General features: G+C 50.6%; 1 protein-coding gene across 3 annotated transcripts; it reads left to right on the top strand.

Moving 5' to 3' along the window:
• The first annotated feature begins 1,557 nt into the window (after nucleotides 1-1,557).
• Nucleotides 1,558-9,522, top strand: NYAP1 (neuronal tyrosine phosphorylated phosphoinositide-3-kinase adaptor 1). Of its 3 annotated transcripts, none has more exons than XM_026516130.4 (7): nucleotides 1,558-1,646; nucleotides 2,919-3,070; nucleotides 4,571-4,926; nucleotides 5,382-6,899; nucleotides 7,817-8,032; nucleotides 8,247-8,356; nucleotides 8,937-9,522. In XM_026516130.4, exons 2-7 carry the CDS (start codon nucleotides 3,003-3,005, stop codon nucleotides 9,192-9,194), a joined length of 2,526 nt encoding a protein of 841 aa, XP_026371915.2. In that variant the 5' UTR covers nucleotides 1,558-1,646; nucleotides 2,919-3,002; the 3' UTR covers nucleotides 9,195-9,522. The 3 variants fall into 3 exon arrangements, with proteins under 3 accessions (XP_026371915.2, XP_057171195.1, XP_057171196.1); XM_057315212.1 differs by having other exon boundaries at nucleotides 7,814-8,032; XM_057315213.1 differs by lacking the exon at nucleotides 1,558-1,646 and adding an exon at nucleotides 1,799-1,884 and having other exon boundaries at nucleotides 7,814-8,032.
• Nucleotides 9,523-23,317: the final 13,795 nt, after the last annotated feature.

Below are 23,317 nucleotides of genomic sequence, written 5' to 3'. Positions count from 1 at the left end.
TACCACAGCCAGGTCCTAAAGGCCTCCCAAGTCCTGAGGTCCAGGAAGCATCTTCCCACACAAACCCCCACCCCCCAACTCTCTCCCCTCTGGCAATATTCAGAACACAGCCCTGCTGCTCCGCCCCAGATCCTCCTTCCTTCAGCGCTGACTCGCTACAAACTATTCCAATTTTATCTTTGGACCCTCCCCTTCCCACCAACTCAGACACTCGGCAGCAACTTCGGACTCCTCCGCGTCTGCAGGCCCTGGGACGTTGCTGGTCTCTGCAGAGATGTTTATTGAATGAATAAATAAAAATTCATTCGCACTAAGGTGTAAATGTGAGAGGACTGTTATGTATTTTAATGTGTTCCCTCTCCTGGGGGCAATAATAGCCCTTTAATGTATTTTGAAGCTTACAAAGCTCCCTGTATTAATTCCTTTGCTGCCCCCAACAACTTTTTGGAGGTAGGTATGACAGGAGGCATCTCTCAGAGAGGGGGTGCGATTTGCCCAAAGCCACACAGCGCATCTGCAAAGATTTGCCATATAAAGTAACGTGCACAGGTTCCAGGGACTAGGGGTGGGTATCTGTTGGGGGTCCATTTTTCAGCCACTTGAGGGTAGAACCCAGTTCTTTTTGCAGCTAATGTTCGGCAAAGGGATTTCCGAGGGCGGATTTCTCGGAGTTGAAGAGAAAGGTAATGGGGCATGGGGGGGGGGGGGCGACCCTGAACGGACGCCTCAACCGCACCCGGGCCGTTGCCGCGGTGGTCCCACTCAAAGGCCGACCCCCACAGCACCCAGGACCTGGCGGGCGCAGCCGCGGAGTCAAAGGTTACTGGGAGGATGACTTGAGCCACTGGGGCCGACTGGCGGAAGCCTCTGAGCCCAGGCCGTGAAACGAGGTCCGGGCGCCCAGGAGGCTTCAGGGATAGGCGCCCAGCAGCAGGAGAGCCAGCGCCGGCGCCCTCCCCGCACCTGGGGGCGGCAGGGAGATGGGGCGCAGCCAAGAGAACACGCCCCCTGCTGTGCAGAGACGCGGATGGTAGGGCTCACGACTCTGAGCCCCTCGGCCCGGAAAGCGGCCCCCCCTGCCGGCCTCGCCGCCTCACTGCACTCAGGGCCCCGCCGCCGCAGCCTCGCCCCGGCCCGAATCGGGGTGCGCACCCGGGCAGCGCCGGGCGCGCACGGGGTACGCGCGGGGGTGCAGGTCCCGGGCTGCCACCGGGGGGCGCCGCTACGCGCTGCGCCCTGCTTCGCTCCGCCGGGGCCCCGGACACCGAACCGAACGCCGCCCGGCCGGGCAGAGGCCGAGGGGCGACGAGGAGCGGACGCCTCAAAGCGGGGGCGGGCCGGCGGCACGTCCTCCGCGCCCTGCGACCTTTCTCCGAGTCCCCCCGTGGGCTCCGCGGGCTCTGCGTCCCCCGCGCCTCCCACCCAGCCTGGCGGCGCAGCGCGGCACGGCCGCTCCCACTCCGTCCTTGGAGGGTGTGGAAGGGTGGGTTTGGGGCCGGGGGCGGGTCTGGGGGCGGACCCGGAGGCGGGGCTGTCTCTGCGGCAGGGCCCAGCTTGGCTCCCCCCGGTCTCTCTCTGTCTCTCCTCCTCCCTCCTCCTGCTCCGGGCGGAGCCCGGCATGGGGGGGCCGGCGCCCGGCAGGCCAGGTACGGTGATGTGGAAATTGGGGAGCCTTGGTGCGGGGAGGTGGGGTGGGGGGGGAACAGGGAGTAGTGAGGATTGGCGGGGCGAGAGACGGAGAAACCCAGGGTAGCAGGACAAGGGGAAGGGGAGGGGTGCCCGGAAACCTGGGGCCCTTGGATGGAGAGGGGAATGAAGCCGCCAGGTTTGGAACAAACAGGGAAGGGAGAGGACGGCAGTGAGGAGGGGCGCCTAGGAGGAGAGGTGAGGCCAACGGCGTAAAGGAGAGTGTGTTTGGGGGGAGGGAAACCAGAGCAGGTCTGGAGGCCGCAGCTCAGAAGGTAGCTATGGGGCCAGACTGGAGACCGCCGGCTGGGATTGAGGGCAGGGACTGGAAGAGGGAAGCCGGGAGCCTCCCAGATCCTGGAGGAGGAAGAAGGGGATCTGGGCCATCATCGAGGGAGGTGGAGACGGTCACTGAGGGGCCAGGGCGCAGGAATAGGGGTGGACGCAGGCCCGGGCCCAGGCAAAGGACTGGAAGGGAGAACAGCCCGCAGGGAATGGAAATAGATGGATGGGTAGGATTGTAGATGCCCAACTCCGACTGCCCCCATCCCTTTGCCAGCATCCCCACCCTGCCTTCATGACACCCCAGCCTCAGGGCCCAAGAGGGGGTGGGGATTCTGACCATCTCCCCCTTCCCCAGTGGGGTGCCATGTACGCAAGTAGGCCATAGCAGAACTCCTTGTCTGTAGGTATGTCCAGTTCCCTGTAGCCGGTTGTGTGTGTCTAGAGGTCTGTGTGTGCTGTGGGTGTGTCGGGGGTGTTTATGTCTGTGTGTGTCTGCTTGTTCCTAGGTTGTGTTTACCTATGCTGATTTCTGTGTCTGGTCCTCTGTTTGTAGATATAGGTCTGTGGCCTGGTGGTTTGTGTGTCTGAATGTGTGTTTGTGTGGCTGTGGGGCTGCTCTGTATTTGTGGGGCCTGTGTGGTAGATCAGGATGTATTTACAGGATGGGAATCTGTGTCGAGCTGATCTCTCCGGGATGTGTATTTGTGGCTCTGAACACCTTTGTCAGGGTGTGTGACTCTGTGTACACGTATCCTTCTATGTCTGTCTGTCTGTGGGTCCTAGAGGCGGTCGGTATTGGGTTTTCTCTGCCTCCATCTGTTTCCACTCTCTGAGGACCCAAGTCACATCTCCGCTCCTTTCTCTCTCTCTCTCTCTCCCCTTCATTCATTCCTGGCCCCCACCCACCCCACATCTTTCTTTTTTTCCTTCCCTTCTCCCCCACCAAGTGGATCCGGGACCCAGGGAGGGCCGCCCCCCGGGCCTGGTGGCGCTGAGCAGGGCCCCCCAGCCCCCACCTCCTGCCCCACGACATGAACCTCCTCTACCGAAAAACCAAGCTGGAGTGGAGGCAGCACAAGGAGGAGGAGGCCAAGAGGAGGTAAGGCTGCAGTCCCAGATTGCCCTCTGGGCTGTCCCACCTCTGCTTCCCTGGTGGCTGGGCCACATCCCTCTGCCCTTCCTGGGTCCAACAGCCTGGTCAGGAGTCTGATCTTAGAGTCTATGCTCAGTACAGAGTTGCTGGAATTGCATACACCCTGTCCCCACCCTGCTCCTGGCTCCTGGCTCTAGCCCTTGTCCTGGCTTCTTGGGGGGCTTCCAGCTCAGGAGCACCCTGTTGGCTCTTCCCCACCCCTGGAGGCCCGAGTCACTCCTTCCTGACTCACCTCTGGCCTGTAGTCTTCTCCTTTCTGTCAGTGTGGGGTTGGCTCCAGGCTCCCCTATCACCTGACCTTGGAAGGGGCAAGCCCTCTGCCTTCATGGTCCAGGGACAGGGTCATTTGCAGGGTATCAGAGAAGATCCATTTGGCCCTCTCCCCACCTCTGCTGCTGGGGGAGGTGAATGGCCAAGTGACAGGGGTGTGTGTGTGTGTGTGTGTGTGTGTGTGTGTGTGTGTTTGTGGTGGGAGACGTGAAGGCTGGGCCCTGCAGAGGAGCCAAGGCTGGGGACCTCTCCCTGCTTGCCCTCTCTCCTTGCCCTCCCAGGGACCTGGATCCTGGCCTCTCCCCTCTCGCTCCCCTCTCTCTTCACTCCCATTGACAGCACAGCCTCTTGGAGCCTGAGTCAGAGCCACCTCCCTGCTCCCTTCTCCCTCCTCCAAACTGTGGAGTTTAATTCTTGTTGTTAATTAGATTAATCAGAGCTATGACTGCAGTGATCTCTCCCTAATGAAGGGTTAGTAGACAGGGCCTTAATGAGAGCCCACCCCACAGTGGCTCTCCCCTCTTCCCTGCCAGCCGCCCCTCCCTTCACGCACACAGAAGCCCGGGGACAGTGAAAGGGAATGGGGGTGAGCCTGGGAGGGTGACAGAGAAAGGACAGCACCGAGAGAGAGGGAGAGCGAGGGGAAGGGAGGAAAGGGATCAGCAGCAGGAGGCTGCTCTGACGATGCGGCTGCACAGCCCTCATCTGGGAGCGGAGGCGCGGTGTGGTGTGGGAGCGGAGGCCGCAGCAGCCAGACATGATGGGAGGCCGGAGGCCAGGTGTGGGCCAGCGTGAGCGTGAGAGCAGCAGAGCCGTGGCGCAGGTGTATGTGCCAGGCGGGGCTCTCTCCACCTGTGCATGGAGCCGTCCACATAGGCGCCCAGTGCCAGATATGCCCAGGCTGGGATCAGACAGCTCCAGGGACGCTCCCCTGCACGTGTGCTCATCCCTACTCACCTTCCCTCCCCAGTTTTCTGGTCTGTTTTAAAGCCTAGGGATTCTGCCTCAAGTTTCTACTTCGGAGCCCTAGACCTTCAGGCAGCCTCCCATCCCCACCTCAGGCCCCTTCCTCCTCCTCCTGGGAGGCCACAGGGTTGCACACCCTTCTGAGGGTAGGGGAGGGGGAGGCCCAGGCCTGAGGCCGACCTCTGTTCCATTTTGGCCTTCTCTCCCCAGCTCCAGTAAGGAGGTGGCTCCTGCAGGCCCCACAGGGCCCGGGGCTGGCCCGGGGCCTGGGGTCCGTGTGCGGGACATCGCCTCGCTGCGCCGCTCCCTCAGGATGGGCTTCATGACAATGCCAGCCTCCCAGGAGCACACCCCCCACCCCTGCCGCAGCGCCATGGCCCCACGCTCACTCTCCTGCCATTCAGTGGGCAGCATGGACAGTGTTGGGGGTGGGCCTGGGGGGGGAGGTGGGGGTCTCACAGAGGACACCAGTGCCCGAAGACCCCCTGCCAAGCCCCGGAGACATCCCAGCACCAAGCTCAGCATGGCAGGGTCGGGGGCAGAGATTCCCCCCAGCAAGAAAGCAGGTGAGACACCCCCAGCCCTCCCCAGGAGCTGGGAGGATCCATTCCAGGCTAAGAGAGGCCTACAGGGGAGGGTTCATTCAGGGAAGAACCAAGGAAATGGAAGGTTCCATTCTCAGTGGGAGTGGTGGGGGGGTGGTTTCTTTTTGGAAGGGCCTGAGATGAACCATTCAAGGGCAGGGGAAGCTCCCTGAAAAGTCCATTCCTGGGAAAGGGTGGCCTTGAAGGAACATGAGGGTGGGACAGAATTTACGGTAGGAGTTGCAGAGTCTGGGGAGTTCATCAGGACTGAGCTCGGGCTGGTAGAAAGGAACCCACTGTGCTTTAAGTTGAGTAACGCGGGGAAAATAAAGACGCAGATACGCCCTTGCAGATGGGTCAAGACGTCAGAAGGGGTCTGTCCATCTCCTTCTCCCACGAAGAGCCCAGTTTATTCTTCTCCTTCCCATTCTGCCCAGGCTCACAGAAGCCAACCCCAGAGGGCCGAGAGTCCAGCCGGAAGGTTCCTCCACAGAAGCCCAGGAGAAGCCCGAACACCCAGCTCTCTGTCTCCTTCGATGAGTCCTGTCCCCCAGCCCCCTCTCCTCGAGGGGGGAATCTGCCCCTTCAGCGCCTCAGTAGGGGGTCCTGCGTAGCTGGGGACCCTGAGGTGGGTGCCCAGGAAGAGGAGCCTGTGTACATTGAGATGGTGGGGGATGTCTTCAGGGGAGGAGGGCGAAGTGGAGGGGGCCTGACTGGGCCCCCTCTTGGGGGTAGGGGCCCAACCCCTCCAGCTGGCGCCGACTCGGACTCAGAGGAGAGCGAGGCTATATATGAGGAGATGAAGTACCCGCTGCCCGAGGAGGCAGGGGAAGGCCGGGCCAATGGGGCCCCTCCATTGACAGCGAGCTCCTCGCCACACCAGCCTCCTGCCCTGCAGCCCCACACCCACCGCCGGCCAGCTTCAGCCCTCCCAAGCCGGAGGGATGGGACACCTACCAAGACCACTCCTTGTGAAATCCCCCCACCCTTCCCCAACCTCCTCCAGCACCGTCCTCCGCTCCTGGCCTTCCCCCAAGCCAAGGCTGCTTCCCGAACCCCTGGCGATGGGGTCTCGAGGCTACCTGTCCTCTGCCACTCGAAGGAGCCAGCGGGCTCCGCCCCAGCTCCCCAAGTGCCTGCCCGGGAGCGGGAGACGCCTCCCCCACCGCCTCCACCTCCTGCTGCCAACCTGCTGCTGCTGGGACCCTCGGGCCGGGCCCGGAGCCACTCGACGCCGTTGCCACCCCAGGGCTCTGGCCAGCCCCGGGGGGAGCGGGAGCTCCCCAACTCCCACAGCATGATCTGCCCCAAGGCAGCAGGTGTGCCGGCAGCCCCTCCTGCCCCGGCCGCCTTGCTCCCTGGCCCCCCCAAGGACAAGGCTGTGTCTTACACCATGGTGTACTCGGCAGTCAAGGTGACCACGCACTCCGTCTTGCCAGCGGGTCCGCCCCTGGGTGTTGGGGAGCCAAAGACTGAGAAGGAGATCTCAGTCCTCCATGGGATGCTGTGCACCAGCTCGAGGCCCCCAGTGCCTGGGAAGTCCAGCCCCCACAGCGGGGCCATGGGCACAGCAGCTGGGGTCCTCCACCATCGTGGCTGCCTGGCCTCCCCACACAGCCTTCCGGACCCAACTGCAGGCCCCCTGACTCCCCTCTGGACCTACCCAGCTGCAGCAGCTGGGCTCAAGAGACCCCCTGCCTATGAGAGCCTCAAGGCTGGGGGGGTGCTGAATAAGGGCTGTGGAATGGGGGCCCCATCCCCCATGGTCAAGATCCAGCTGCAGGAGCAAGGGACCGACGGGGGTGCCTTTGCCAGCATCTCCTGCGCCCATGTCATCGCCAGTGCAGGAACACCCGAGGAGGAAGAAGAGGAGATGGGCGCGACGACATTTGGGGCAGGCTGGGCTCTGCAGAGGAAGGTCCTGTATGGAGGGAGGAAGGCGAAAGAGCTGGACAGTGAGTGAGGGGTGGGAATTTGGGGGTGGGAGACTGGGGGTGCCTGTGATGATTTCGGGGAAGTGTCGGAGGGGTTATTTGGAAGCCACAACCCATTGTCCTGAAGTGGGAAGTTTTCAAGGAGACTGGAGGATGAGGGCATGCAGCAGGCTGAGGGGCTGGGGTCCCCACGTGTGTGCTGGACGGGCAGAAAAATCTGCGATGGGGGGGGCTAGAATCTGGCCCCAAGAGTAGCCCCCTCCTGCCCTGTCCCGCTCTACTCCCTGCCCTTTGCTTTGCTAGGCTGCAGGGGTGTGTGTGTGTGAGTGTGCGCACACTAGGAGCTAAACACAGCTGCCTCCCAGCTGTTGCCATGGCAACCCATCCAGACAGGAGGGAGAGGAGAGGGAGGCCCCTACCGTTGCCTGGCAACGCAATGCTCTGCCAGGCCTCCTCTCAGAGCTGAGCTTAGTTCACTTGCAGCCCTTCCCCCAACACCCCCCCCTTCCCACTTCCTGGCTCAGGATTTGGGATCACCCCCTCCTGGAGAACAGTGCTCCTGGTCTGTGTCTCAGAGGGTGGTCCTTGTGGCCCTGTCGGGCTGAAGGGGCTCTGGAGCTAAAGCTGGGGTAGGGGAGACCCCGTATGACCACAGAAAAGGGTTTGGCAGAAGCAAATATTTGTGAATCTCAGGCCAGGGATGGTACCAATGGGTGGAAAGGAAAGTGGCAGTATTGGGGTCCCTTCTGTGTGTTTGTGTTTGGGGAGTGTGAAATAGTGTCCCTCCCTTCCCTGCTGTGACTTGCAAAAGGGCAGTTCCTTCTGGTCCATGCACACCGGCTGTGTGTGTGTGTGTGTGTGTGTGTGTGTGTGTAGCTGGGGGCACAGCAAGACCCTTCCCACGTACAGGCACTAAGCTCTCCTTGTCACCCCAGCAGAGGTCGAGGATGGTGCCCGGGCCTGGAATGGCAGTGCTGAGGGTCCAGGCAAGGTGGAGCGTGAGGACAGGGGCCCTGTGGCATCAGGGATCCCAGTGAGGAGTCAGGGGGCAGAGGGCCTGCTGGCCAGGATCCACCATGGAGGGGACCGAGGAGGGAGTCGCACGGCGCTGCCCGTACCCTGCCAGACGTTTCCTGCCTGCCACCGCAATGGAGGTGACACCCTGCCCGCAGCCGGACAAAGATGGGGCTGGAAGGGGGGAGATCTCTCAGGGTCCATGCCCTGGGCCCTCCATTCTAACACCACATCACCATCCCCTTGCCTCCCCTGCTGAGTCAGGGGCAGCCTGGAAGGGGCTGCCCCCTGGGAACTGCGGGAGGGGAACCTGGAGGCCCCTACCCTCCTCACTTAACCATTTTTCCACCTCAGACTTCACGGGAGGCTACCGCCTGGGGCGCTCCGCCTCCACCTCCGGAGTCCGGCAGGCCGCGCTCCACACCCCCCGGCCTTGCAGTCAGCCTAGGGATGCCCCAAGCCAGGTGAGGAGGAAGACGAAGGTGGGCTTTCTTTTATTTGTGAAGGAGCAGGTGGGGGAGAAAGCCTGGGTGTGGAAAGGAAAGTAGGAGGTCAAGCTTGGGCCTGGCACAGACGAATGAGGTGGGGACGAATGAGGGACACCCCCCCCCGGGGGGTGGGGAGGGCATTGATCCTGGGAAGGGGTCTGTATTAGATGGGGACAGCAAGGTGGCGCCACCACTTGCTTACCGTGCGCCTTTGTGCATTTAGAAAATGGGGGGTACCAATTTGAAAAGTGCATTCTACTAGGTAATCAATTATTTAAAGGTGCCCATTCCCCAGGGTGAGACGTGCCCAGCCTGGCACCCTGCCAGGCAGAGGGTTCAAGAGCTGGGTTTCTGTTCCCGCCCCGCCCCCCGCCCCCCCCCCCCCACTAGCCAGGGGGAGAGGACAGAGGCCGAGGGGGCAAGAGAGGACTTGTTTCTGGGAGAAGACATTGGTCTTTGCAGTGGGGGACAGGGCCTGGTCACTCTGAGGTCCTTGACCCCCCCCTTATTCCTTTCTCCCCTCGTCGCCGGCCGGCGCTGGGAGGAAGGGGCACAGACCCACCCCGTACTGCCGCTGCCGCTGCCCCTGCCGCCTCCGCCCGCCCGCGAGCGCGATGGCAAGCTGCTGGAGGTGATCGAGCGCAAGCGCTGCGTGTGCAAGGAGATCAAGGCCCGCCACCGCCCCGACCGAGGCCTCTGCAAGCAGGAGAGCATGCCCATCCTCCCCAGCTGGCGGCGGGGGCCTGAGCCCCGCAAGTCCGGCACCCCACCCTGCCGCCGGCAGCACACCGTCCTCTGGGACACGGCCATCTGAGGAGGCCGGGAGGCCGGGGCACCGGACTGGGGAGCGGGCGGGGGTGCCCGGCTCTCCGGGAGACTTGCCTTGAAAGAGGGACACTGGAAGGACCAGGTGAGAGAAAGCCAGGGAGAACCCCCTGCCTTCCACCCTAACCCCCGGAGACGGGGAGTCTGCCAGGCCCATCGGGCGTGGGGCGCCAGCCGCACCCCCTGAAATTTGGGGGAGGAGGGTTTGAAGTTGGGAGTGAGGCCCTCCGCTGCTCTCCCTGCTGGGCGAGGTTGACTCCTCCTCCTGAGAAGGCAAAGGCCAAGCCAGAGGTCAGCATGGGGGAGGAGGGAAGGGAAGGGAGGAAGGGGGGCGGGTCAGGTGAAGGACGGGGCTAGAGTGTGAGGTAGAGGGGCTCTTTTACAGAGCCGGGAGTGGGGAGGGGGTATTTATTTCGTTATTTATTTTAGTTGGGAGGCAATTCTGGGCTCTTCTGACCTACCCCTGGGCAGGGAGTAGGCAGTGGTGGGCAATTAAAGGGAACCAAGTTGGCGCTCTCCCCAACCATCCACACCCTCCCTGACGCTGGGGATTGGTCTGGAATGGGGAGCCAAGCAAGAGAAGGGAGAGGCTCCGGTGAGCTGAGGGCCGCAGACTCATTTACAGTATTTACGAGTGGCCAGAATTTGATAGTGAGTGTGGCCTGCTGTGAAACAGGCATCTTATTTAGCTCTGGGGTGAGGGTCTAGCACCAGGGATGGGCGGGATGATGGGGAAGGAGGGAAATTTTAGCGGGTGGGGGTGGGCGGGGTATTTATTTAAATTTTAAAAAAATCAGAAGAGATGTCAGGAACTTTTTTTTAATTCCTTTCTTTTCAGAATAATATATTAAAAGACTAACGATCCTAGAACTGGCTTCTTATATTTCAGTGTGCTCCGCTTTTCTTACACCTGTTTCTTTTCCCTCTTGCCCGTGGTTGGTGGGAGTTGGAGGTGGTGCAGGGAGGGCTGAGTGGCTGTGGCAAATAACAGGGAGAGGTGGAGTTTGAGGTAAGTCTGGGAATGCCACCATGCGGTGACTCAGCAAGCATTTACGGAGCCAGCCTCTGATGTGTGCTTGGCAATGGGCAGAAGGAGCATTCAGACTAAAGCCTGCCCTCAGGCATTGTGCAGTCTAGTCTGGGGGATGAGACACCTGGGACAACACTAGACAGTGCTACAGCAGTAAGAGGGTGCGGGTGGGGCCAGAATCATCTAAGAAGGCTTTCTAGAAAGTGAGCCTAAAAGGACAGGGAAGGTTTGGGTGAGCAGGGGGAGGAGGGAAAGTCCCAAGGTCACAGGATGATTGTCTGCAGAACAGAAGATGGGAGTGGGGCAGGAAATGTGTTTAAATAATGCAAAGGGCAATGAGTCAACCACGAAGCTGGTTCAGAGAGATGGGCATCAAAGCAAGATTCTGATCCTCAGGAAGCAGTCACCGAGGAGAATAAAAATGTGCCTGGGCGAACGGAGGGCAAAGGATAGTTAGCAAGATGCAGAGGAACATGCTCAGGTGGGGAATGCCGGAGCTGAATGGGGCATTTTCGAAGCCCAGCATTAGAACTCCTGTGACTGGGGAAGTGATCACTTTGACAGAGCAAACCAAGTAGGGTGAGAGGGATTTTGAGGGAAGAACGTTGAATTGGAAGCAATGGTTAATATCCAGGTGGAAAGGTTTGTTACCAGCTAGAACAGACTTTCAAAAAGTGTGGTGGATGATACAAGAGATGTTTTTAAGCAATCTGAAGAAGGACATTTTCCCCCCCTTTTTAAAAAAGATTTTATTTTTAGGGGTACCTGGGTGGCTCAGTTGGTTAAGCATCTGCCTTTGGTTCAGGTCATGATCTCAAGCTCAACCCCCCCCCCCAATCGGGCTCCCTGCTCAGCCAGGAGTCGGCTTCTCCCTCTCCCCCCCCCCCCACCGCCGCTTGTGCTCTCTACTCTCTCTCTCAAATAAATAAATAAAATCTTTTAAAAAAAGATTTTATTTTTAAATAATCTCTACACCCAACGTGGGGCTCAAACTCACAACCCCGAGACCAAGAGTCGCATGTGCTACTGACTGAGCCACACAGGCGCCCCAAGAAGAATGGTTTTTTCTTAAACTTTAGTAGTTTTCTATTTATTTTCATTCCTATTAGAGAAATTATAACCAGCACATCAAAAGTATTTGTTATTTCATGGATATTATTGCACAAGATAAAGCTAAATTTATTTTTAATGAGTTGGTTTAAAGAAAAATGTTAAATAAATAATGGTACGGTTGTGATATACAGAATATGGAAAATTATGACAGTGATACGAGAATTTTTGGAACTTGGGAAACACCAAGTTAGAGATGAAATGAGAGTTTGGGAGAGATGAGAAGTTTGGGAAAGATGAGTAGACTGCAGACATTAGGAATCATCAACATAGAAATAATACTCGGGGCCTAGACTGAGTTGTATAAGGGAGAATTGTATAAAGATATGCATTAAGAACAAAATATGAACAAGAAATAGCTTTCTACATTTTATTTTTTGAATTGAGATATATCGACATATAACATTGTATTAGTTTCTGGTGTCCAACATAATGATTTGATGTATGTATGTATTGTGAAATGATCATCACAATAAGTATAGTTAACATCCATCTCCACACATAATTACAATTTCTTTCCTTGTGATGAGAACTTTTACGATAGACCCTCTTAGCAACTTTCAAATGTTATTGTTAACTATAGTCGTTATGGTGCACATTACAACTCTAGGACTTATTTATCTTATAACTGGAAGTTTGTACCTTTTAGCCACCTTCACCAATTTTGCCCACGTCCCAACCCCATCTCTGACAACCACCAGCCACCGATCTGTTCTCTATGTCTGTGAGTTTTTTGTTGTTTTAGATTCCACATATGAGTGAGATCATAGAGTATTTGCCTTTCCGTCTGACTTATTTCACTTAGTATAATGCCCTCAAGGCCCATCCATGTCACAAATGGCACAATTTCTGATACCTTTTTAATAATTAGTTAGAAAATCAATGGAAATAAATATCCTGCTTATAAGAGCAACAAAAATCATAAAATATCTCAGAGTAACTTTAATAAGAAATGTATAGGACTTATATTCGATCAATCAATAAAGCTAAAGTCCTTTGAGTTACTTAAACCAGGAATATTTGCATAAGCAGAGTAATAACTTACTCTTAGATAAGAAGGCCATAATATAAAACATGAGAGTTTTCCCGGAATCCATAAATTTGATGCAGTCTCTAAATTCCAAAAGGATGAGCTGGGAAACTTGACAAAATAATGCAAAAGTTCATCCAGAATGATAATGAGAAAAACCAGAACATTCTGAAACAGATGAGTAATGGGGGGACCTGGCCTACCAATATTAAAAGTTGAAACAAAAGCACAGTGTACTGGGATTGGCACAGGACTGGCACATCCATCAGAATAGAGTCCAGAAATAGTTCCAAATACACATGGGAATTTAGCATGTATATGATAAAGGTGGTATTTTAAGGTTGGGGAAAAAGATTATTCAGTGGTTGTTTCTTGAGCAATTAGCTACTCAAGGGAGAGTGTGGGAAGCTGGATTTCTATTTCATTCATTATGCCAAAAGATTTAAATGTAGAAACAAAACAATAAGAGCAAAAAATGGGCGAACATTCTTTTAACCTTGGGACGGAGAAGGTCTTTCTAAAATGACATGAAAACCAGAAACAGACTGAAACACTTTTAAGTTTGATCATGTTCTCAACTAAAACTTCTGTGTGGAAAACTCAAACTATGAACATTAAACTAGGAAAATATGTTTTTTTAAGATTTTATTTTTAAGTAATCTCTACACCCAAGGTGGGGCTCGAACTCATGACCCCAAGATCAAGAGTCACATGCTCCACTGACCGAGCCAGCTAGGCGCCCTATGGGAAAAGATTTCTAACACACAAAAAGATTGATACAGTATATCAGAAAGATTCGTGAGTTGATAAGAAAAGGAAAAAACAACCCAAACGAAGGACATGTGCAGATAATTCACCAAAGAAACAGAAATTACAAACAAACATGTTCAACCATTAACCACAAGTGATGTGAAATAAAGCAATAATAAAATACTTTTTATCTATCAGACAAAACTGAAAAAATTCATAGCATCAGTCTGGCAAGTATGTGGGGGAAAATAGGCACTTATTGGGTAAATGTAAATACACCTTTGCTGGAGGTCAGTTCAATAATATTTGTTAAAAATTTAAATGTACATAGTTTTGGCTCAAATTTCATTTCCAGGAATTTATCCTACGGAAATGGTCACACAAGTGCACAAAGCTAGATGCACAAACGTGCTAATTGCAGTATTGTTTGAAATGATGAAAAACTGGAAACAACTCCAATCTCATTAGTATGGCACTAATTTATGGTAACAATGGAACACTGAAGCTGTTAAATTGAACACAGAATATAATCAATGTTCTAAACACAAAAAAGTTCACAATAAATTAGTAAGTGAATAAAGCAATGTGCGGAAAAGCATATTTTTAGAAAAAAATTATTTGTAAAAAGCGCATTTTTAGAAAAATCATTTATTTAGAAATTTTTATGGAGGTCTGGAAGAAAATACACCAAATATTTGATGGTGATTATTCGAGGTCTGAGAAGAGAGGGGGTTTAATTTACTTTTAAAAAAATGTATACTGCTTGAATTTTTATGCGTAGATCTTTATTCTGAAATCAGAAAATATATATATTTTAAAGATTTTATTTATTTGAGAGAGAGAGAGCGTGAACAAGCAAGCAAGCACAAGTGGTGGGAGGGGCAGAGGGAGAGGGATGAGCAGACTCACAGCTGAGTGGGAGCCCCACACAGGGCTTGATCCCAGGACCCCAAGATCATGACCTGAGCCAAAGTCAGACACTTAACCAACTGAGTCACCCAGGCGCTCCAGAAAAAAAAAATTTTTTTTTTTTTTAAGAATAAAAAGTAGTTAGGTGTTCAGGAAGGATGAAGACAGGAGTCGTGATCCGTGACAAGAAGCAGAGGCAGGCATGAAGTGTGAGCACCAAAGAGCTGACATGCGAAGGTTCAAATCCCAGATCGGCACGTAAAGCCAAGTTTTTCGCTTTCAGATAGCACAACGACTCCTTTGAGGGGTAGGGACAGAGACTAGAACCTCAGCAGAGACGGAGTGAAAGTCAAGAACGAACAGTTAGGGTGGGAAGGGCTCAGGTTAGGCAGGTGCTTGAGGTCAATGTGAGCCCTCAGGCTACCTAAGATTGGAGACCTGTGAAGAGTTGGCAGTTTCAAGAACTTAGGCCGTGCTGGAACTTCATAAACTATGAAGGATGGAAGGATGAGCACCCCTGGGAAGTCAGCCCAGACCCAGCCCTCCCTGCCTGACACCTGGTAGAACTCACCTGGAGTCACCTGGACTCACCTGGGACTACATGCCCCCTCCTGGGGTCGCAAAGGCATTTCCAACACTGACTTTCTACCTTTCTAGATCCCAGCATAGCACAGGACTCTAGGACAGGACAGCTAGAGGTGAGAGGGGCTGGGAGCACTCAAGTCAAGAGGGAAACAAGGAGCTACATGGAGAGAACCCCCCCCCCCATTGCCAAGATAACACAAACTACAGGGGAGAGAAAAGAAATACTTCAGAAATAATATTCTGCCTTATTTCTCACGGCCCATATCACCCATGGAGATATTTCAGCTCTGAAGAGAGATTTCAATCAAAGGTAACTCGGGTCATATCAAAAAGACTTGGGAGCAAACTTGAAGAGGCTTGCAATAGCCAAAAGATGGAATAATTTGAGCATCAAGAAGGATAAGAACTACAATGGATTGAAAGGCAAATAGTGGTTAAATTCCTTAGTTCATATTGACAAAAAAAAATGTCTCACCTTTGGAGGATGCTAGAGAATCAATTCATTATTTTGAATTATAAAGCTTCTCTATAAAGAAACATTCCAGCTAATAAATGATGACAGAATTTTAGAATTAGAATATCACCATGAAGTAATGGGTCCAGGTATTGAGGTCCAACAACAGACAACATCCCATATCACGCTGTAAGAGACAACCAGACCTTATGTGCCTCCTGATGAAAGAATGTACCATCATCTATGAAGTGTTCTTGTCCCCCCAAAATTGAACCTAGAGATATCATCAAGCCCGTAAACGCCACCACCAATTACGGGAAATACAGAGAAGACAGGAATGCATTGAACACCAATGAATGTGATCAGCAAAACCGAGATGGTGGGAAACACCTCAGGGCAAACTCCCTGGGTTCTTCAACAAATATATTGCCAGGGGAAATAAAGAGATGGAGAGGCAACCTATAGATTAAAAGAAACTAAAAAGACATATTGCCCGTTGCTATCCATGGACCCTATTTGGATCCTGATTCAAACAAACGAAATTAAAAAAAAAAAAAAAAAAACCTTGCTTCTTGCATTTATGAGACAATTGGGAATATGACCACCGACTGGGTATTTGAGGATATTAGGGAACTATTACTAACTTTTTAGGTGTGATAGTATAGTGTGGTTATATATTTTTAGAGTCCTTAGAGAGATAATACTGAAATATTAATGGGATAAATCATTTGAGGTCTGGGATTTGCTTTAAAATAAAACAGAGAAGGAGAAAGTACATGCCAGAAAAGACAAAACAAGAATGGCCATGTGGTGATCATTGTTAGGCTGGATGAATGTTCTGTCTGCGCTTGGGTCTGTTTGAAATTTTCCACAATAAAAAGTGGTTTGTTTTTTTTTTAAGTCAATGTGATGAATCAAAAAATTTCCTCCTTTGAAAAAAATGAGGTTTGGGAGCAAACGCTCTAGGAAACCCCTCCCAGAACATAGTCTCTCTCCAATTAAAAATAACCTTTTATTTGTATGAAGCAACATACATTCATTGTAGAAAGTTATCAAATACTGAAAAGCAAAAATAAAACACCATATTTCCACAACCCAGAGGTTACCACTTAAAAACTTACTGTATAACATCACAGGACTTTTTCTATGCATATGTTTTTTAACAAAACAAGGTCATCCTGCACATGCTGTTTTGAAAAGCTGCTTTTCTCCATTCATGGTCTCCACCTCCCATATCAATAGATACTCATCTTATCTCATATCCAGGCCATATATACATTTCCCTAATCGTGTCGCAAAGGTTCTGGTGTCTTAGCTCAGCTGCCTTAACAAAATACCATAGACTAGGTGGCTCAAACAACAGACATTCATTTCTCACAGCTCCAGAGGCCAGGAAATCCAAAATAGTGTGTTGGCCAATTTGGTTTCTGGTTAAAGCCCTCTTCCGGGCTTGCAGGCAGGTGCCTTCTTGCTGGATCCTTACATAGCAGAGAGCGAGAAACCGCAAGAAAGAGCCAAAGAGAAGGATGTGGGGGGAGGGTCTGGTCTTTCACTTCTTTGGAGAACACTAATCCCATCATTAGGGACCCACCCTCATGACCTCACCTACACCTAATCACCTCTCCAAGTCTTACTTCCAAATACTATCACTTTGGAGGTTAAAGCATCAGCATACGGATTACGGACCAAGATTCTATCCCGAACCAGGAGTTGGCATCTGGTTGTTAACTTTCTTCGTCTCTTCTAATTTGGCACTTTATCTTTGCTTCTTTTGCTCCCATAACTCTGACTTGTGGAATAGCCTGGGCCATTTGTCTTAAAGAATGCCACATGTCCCACATATGCTTGGTTGCTTCCTCAAGATACTTCTACAGTTAACGGGTACCGGGAAATTGGAGACTCTTGTCACTTGCTGTTCAAATCAGGTACCCCTGATGCATGTGCCCTCAGAGTGGCAGCCCATTCTGAGGGTCCCGGTTCCATTGCTCCTCTGCCATCTTCAAACTGCACCCAGGATGGAGTGAGGAGCATGTTGGCTAGGGACTCATCCAGCCCAACCACTGGCCTCTGCCACCACCCCAGGGCAAACTTTTGCCACAAAAAGTGGCTGCGTGTCAGAAACCCTAGGCTAGAAGCGCCAGAAATGGTGTCACCACCATCTAAAAAAATTTCCACTGACCAAGTGGTGACCTTATGCTGATTGTGTTTGACATTCCTGCCTTAAAGCCCAGGGATGGGTGGGACAGCGAGATGTACACATTCCAGAAATTTCAGAGTAATGAGGGGAAACCTTCTGGAAAATTAGAAACTAGAGGGAAATTTTTAATTATATGTAGTATTTATTTCCTTGCCCATTCAGCTCTGAAGTCATTTTGTTCATTTAGTAACATAAAATGTATCCCTGTATATGGGTCATAAAACTGTCATGGTTGGTCTACTTAGAGATATGGAAATCTGAAAAGGGAGAACATTCTCCCCATTTTGAGGTGGGGCTGAATGAGTGAGGAAGTCCATGGGGAAAAGTTTTCCCCTCCCTCTCCATGTTTGGGTCTACCTTTCCCACCCAGGAGGTCCTAAAATAAGGGAATAAAGTTGGTCCTAACAGGAACTTTTCCCTGAGGCAAACCCACACGCCCAGAGTGGGAGGGGCCCCTGACAACAAAAGAGACTGGGGAGGAACTGTGAGCTTCTACCTAGAATTCCCTCCTGGGGTGTGAGTGTGTTATCTACCCCCTTCCCACCTAACCTGTCCACCCTCAGTCAGTGCTCTGAAAGAGACCTGACCCCAGCGCACTTTCTGGGGTGGACAATTTCCCTTCCTTTGACATTCTGAAGGAGGGGGAGGGAGCACTGCCCTGTCCACCAACAGACCACCAATCTTTATGCCTTGGAGGGAGAGACCACTCTGGATTTACAGTGTGCGGTGGGGGAGGGTACAAGAGGACAGCAGCTCCGCAGGCCAGCCGTTGCTCCCAGAGGTGCAGATAAGGACAGCACAGAACCACGAGACCAGGCTCGGGGAGAGGATGGACAGGGCACAGTGATGGAGGTGCCCTGCCAAGGAAGCAAGTGGTGATCCCTCCCAGAAGGATGAGTGGGATGAGCCCAAGTAGCTAGAAAGTGACCTAGGGATGCTTGGTGCCCTGGGTCGGCCCAATAGATATGAGTCCCTGACCCTGGTGGTAGCCCAAGAGAAAATTCTACCACTCAGGTGATGTGCTATTCAGTAGTTAGAGCATGGTTCTCCACCTGGTGATTTGCCCCCCAGGGAACATCTGGCAATATTATCCGCTGTCACAACAGAGGATGGGGTTGCTCCTGGCACGTAGCAGGTAGAGGCCAGAGATGCTGCTGAACATCCCACAACGCACAGGACAGCCCCCCGCCCCCATACACACAATAAAGAAGTATATGGTCTGAAATGTCAATAGCATTGAGGTTGATAAACCTAGAGTGTTGAGGTCAAGAAGGTTTGAGTTAGAGTATCTTAATACTTTGAATGCGGTGCTTTGACCAGGAGCCTGGCTTGCTCAGTCGGTAGAGCATGTGACTCTTCATCTCAGGGTCTTGGATTCAAGCCCCACATTGAGCGTGGAGTTTACTTAAAAATATATATAAAATTGAAGGGGGTGCCTTGAGATTCCTGTTGTAAAACCTAACAGCTTTCTTCCGTCCACAAGTCTGTGTATTTTTGTTTTTGAGTGTGCCAGTAAGACTTCTTATTTCTAATTCAGACTGGTGCGGGTGGGGAAATACACAAAACCTTCCTCTAAGTTCCAACCTTCATCACTTGCTAGCACTTTGTTTGTATTATTTCTTTTTTTTTTTAATTTTATTTATCTATTTGACAGAGAGAGAGGCAGCGAGAGAGGGAACACAAGCAGGGGGAGTGGGAGAGGGAGAAGCAGGCTTCCCACTGAGCAGGGAGCCATGCGGGGCTCGATCCCAGGACCCTGGGACCGCGACCTGAGCAGAAGGCAGACGCTTAACAACTGAGCCACCCAGGCGCCCCTGTTTGTATTATTTCTTGTTAACAATTTCGCTATTGACCTCTGACACCTGCACAATGTAAGCTTTATTATTTTTTTAAAGATTTTATTTATTTATTTGTCAGAGAGAGAAAGAGGGAGAGAGCACATGCAGGGAGAGTGGCAGGCAGAGGGAGAAGCAGGCTCCCTGTTGAGCAAGGAGCCGGATGCAGGACTAAATCCCGGGACCCCGGGATCATGACCTGAGCCTAAGGCAGACGCCCAACCGACTGAGCCACCTAGGCGTCCCACAATATAAGCTTTAAAAATCGTTATTTCTGTTCTAAAAAAATCAGCTTTATTGAGATATAATTTATATATAATAAAATGTACCCACCTGAAGTCTATAGTACAATGAGTTTTGACAACTCTCTATACCTACAAACACAAGTTTGAAAAGGCCATGTTTAGGTTTATAGAGTAACGGTTAGAAACATGGACTTTGAAGTTGATCAGATGTGGGTTCAAATACCAGCTCTGCCTTCTAAACCTTGGTTTTCTCATCAGTAAATTGGACTAATAAAATCCACCAGAAGGGTTATCCTGAGTATTAGAATGACCCACTTAAAGAATTTGCTTGGAGCATGCCTGGCATATGGAGAATTGCATCATCAGTGGTCATAATATTCATGATTATTAATGTTCTCACCCATTTCACGATATACTTGGCTAATAGGGAGTCCCTCTTTTCTGTATGTACATGTCTTCCCAGGATGATCCCACTTTCCCCAAGGTTACAAATAATCATATATACACGTGCAGTTTCCAAACTAATATTTCCAATTTTTCTCCTGGGCTCCAGAAGAACAGGGCAGTTTCCCCCTAGGCCCACCTCACAGACAACACGTCCACAGCTGCACTCATTAGCTTCCCTCCAAACCAGCCATCAGATCTTAGACTGCCCGTCTCGGTCGATGCCATCACATCCACAAATCTCTTTGCAGAAATACCTGCTTCCCTTCTCCCTCACACACACCCCTTGTTCATTAGACACTCAGTTTAAAGTGCTTAAAAACAGACCCAAGCAACAGTGGCCAAACCTAAGTGGGAGGTTATCTCTTGACTATGTGAAGATCTAGACATAATCAGTCCATAGGATCTGGAGGCTCCAGGATATACAGAGCCCGGCTCTTTCTATTTGTTTGCTCGGTATACTGAGGGAATTGCCTTTGTCCCACAAGGTCTGAGTGGCCTACTACTCCATTTCTCATGTAGCAGGATGGCCCTTGCTTAGGATATAACAGACTGCATTTAATCCTCATATCACTTAAGAGGCAGTGGTTTTGTTAGGTTGAGCCATGTAAAATTGCCATTTTTGTTGGGCAAATATGGTAGATTATTGGCAATCTCATATAATTCAACCCAATAGTATCTCTACTTTACAGATAAGGACTCTGGTGCACAGAGAAGTCAAGTAATTTCCCCAAAGTCACACAGCAAGTGAACGGTAGAGAAGGAATTCAAATCCAGAGCTTCCCAGGAAGCTGGGCCCATAGAAGATTCTTCAGAACAAGTAAGGCTAGGTTCTTCTGTCCCCAGTTTGCAACGATGAACATTGGAAAGCTAAATAGCAGTTCAAGAGAGAAACAGCAACAGCTTAATGTGGCCGTGTAAGAATGTCACAAGACCATCTATGAATTTTTGGTTTTTTTTGTTTGTTTTTTTTTTGCCAAATGAATGATAAGACAAGACATTGTTTTTCTAGAAGTTAAGCGGACAGAGCAACGGCTCCAGAAATAGTGTGGCCTAGAAGGCTCCGGAGAAGAGAGGAGATTTCAGCTGAGTCTTGAAAGCAGAGGAGGCTTAGTCCCATGATGGTGATGGGAGCAATTGTCAGGGGTTATAAGCTCTTTCTGTGCTATTTTACAAAAGCTTGAGATGTTAACTATTAAGATTTGGGCCTCTGTCATTACGTGATCACGTGTGCACACACAGGTGTATACACTCCCACAGTGAACCTGTGGATCTCTTCCTATTGTGTCTCTCCACATTTCTCACTTTGTGTATGTGTGTCTGGGTATATCTTTTGGTATCTCCATCTGTTCTTGTGTCTTTTTTTTTTTTTTAAGATTGTATTTATTTATTTGAGAGAGCATGAGCAGGGGGAGGGGCAGAGGGAGAGGGACAAGTAGCCTCCCCACTGAGCGTAGAGCCTGACATAGGGCTTGATCCCAGGCCCCTGAGATCATGACTTGAGCTGGTCAGAAGCCCAGCCAACTGAGCCACCCAGGTGCCTCTATCTTTCCGTGTCTTGGTGTTTTCTTCTGTCTCTCCCCGCCCTTTCTCTCTTCCTTTCTTTCTTTTTCACACACTTCCTCTCATCATCTGTCTCTCCTCATCTTTGCTTTATAATTGGTCATATAAGTCCTAAGTGCACTTTTTTATTATTCATTGCACATATAAAATAGTTGGATGTGCCCTGCCCCTAATTTAAAATGCAAACGGACAGAACGTTCCATCCTTCCACCTAAATCTATCTTCCATTTTATTGTTGCTTCCCCTGGCCTTTTATTGAATCAATTGTTTTTATTTTTATCAAGTTAGACCTGTCCATGATTTTAAAAGTCAAATACTAAAAGACAAATCTGGAAGAAAAGCAACCCCACCTCATTACACTCTCAAACCGCTTCTCAGATTGAGTCATTTCAAGTCTTTCAGCCATTTCTTCTGGTAGGTAGGTACCTCACTGTTTCTCAGGAACATGTTTGTACAGCAATTTCTTGATTTTTCCCCCAGTTTTCCGTATGATTTCTTAAAACAGAAAATGAGAATTTGGGGCGCCTGGGTGGCACAGCGGTTAAGCGTCTGCCTTCGGCTCAGGGCGTGATCCCGGCGTTCTGGGATCGAGCCCCACATCAGGCTCTTCCACTATGAGCCTGCTTCTTCCTCTCCCACTCCCCCTGCTTGTGTTCTCTCTCTCTCTCGCCGGCTGTCTCTAGCTCTGTCAAATAAATAAATAAAATCTTTAAAAAAAAAAGAAAAGAAAATGAGAATTTAACTCTTACACCTCCATCCCCAAACACAACTCTTCCCCTTCTTCCATCATCCCTAAAAAAAGTTACATCCCGGGGCACCTGGCTGGCTCAGTCAGTGGAGCATGCGACTCTTGATCTCAGTCAGGGTTGTGAGTTCAAGCCCCACATTAGGTATAGAGATTACTTAAAAATAAAATATTTTTTGAAGATTGTATTTATTTATTTATTTGAGAGAGAGACAGCATGAGCAGGGTGAGCAGCAGAAGAAGAGGGAGAAGCAGACTCCCTGCTGAGCAGGAAGCCAGATGTGGCGCTAGATCCTAGGACCCTGAGAGCATGACCTGAGCTGAAGGCATACGCCCAATTGCCTGAGCCACCCAGGTGCCCCAGAAATAAAATATATTTTTTAAAAGTTATATCCTAGTTTTTGGTCAGAGCAGAAGTCAGTGTTCATAATAATATTATTATTATATACATATTATTTCCAGTCATGTGATAGACTATTTTCTTTCTTGGAGTTTTCTTTCCCTGGAGCTAATTGTCTCAAGTTTTTGTCTTGTTTCTACAGGTACTTAACACAAATTCAACCCCAGCAGGTGATCCATCAGCCAAAGCTTTTTTCTGGAGACCTCCGTCCTACAGCTTTTCATCTCCCTATTACACTCGAGAATGCCCCCTGTTGGCTGCGAGAAGCTCACGTCTCTCCCAGTTCCTGTTTCTGAGTTCTGGGGTTCCTCTTTCTTGGATTAGTCCCTCGTTTTATGGGAGCCTATTCCCTTCCTGAGAAAGCATGCCGGGGAGATCTTTTTTTTTTTTTTTTTTTTTTTGAGACTTCACAAACCTGAAAATGTTCTACCCTAACTGTATTGATAGTTTGGGTGGGTACAGAATTTGAGGTTTGCAATCATCTTCCCTCAGAATTTTTTTTAAATTTAATAATCAGTCTCTTTTAACAATAGTCTTCAACAAAAATATATTAATACTAATATCGTGCTTCTCCATGGAAGGTTTGCTTTTTAAGAACTGAGCTAGGATTGACATATATCGTTGTATGAGTTTTAGGTGTACAGCATAATGATTTGATGTATCTAAATTTCCTCAGGCTTTGCTTTATGGTCTTCTACTTTTCTTTCTCTTTAAAAATTGGTCTTCCACTTTTCAAAAAAAATTGCTCTACTTTTCAATAATATTGTTGAGAAGTCTCAAGTCATTCTGATTTCCTATTATTTCTCTCTATCAAC

This window comes from Ursus arctos, unplaced genomic scaffold (genome assembly GCF_023065955.2).
Source record: "Ursus arctos isolate Adak ecotype North America unplaced genomic scaffold, UrsArc2.0 scaffold_2, whole genome shotgun sequence".
NCBI lineage: Eukaryota > Metazoa > Chordata > Mammalia > Carnivora > Ursidae > Ursus > Ursus arctos.
This window is presented reverse-complemented; position numbering and strand designations above follow the sequence as displayed.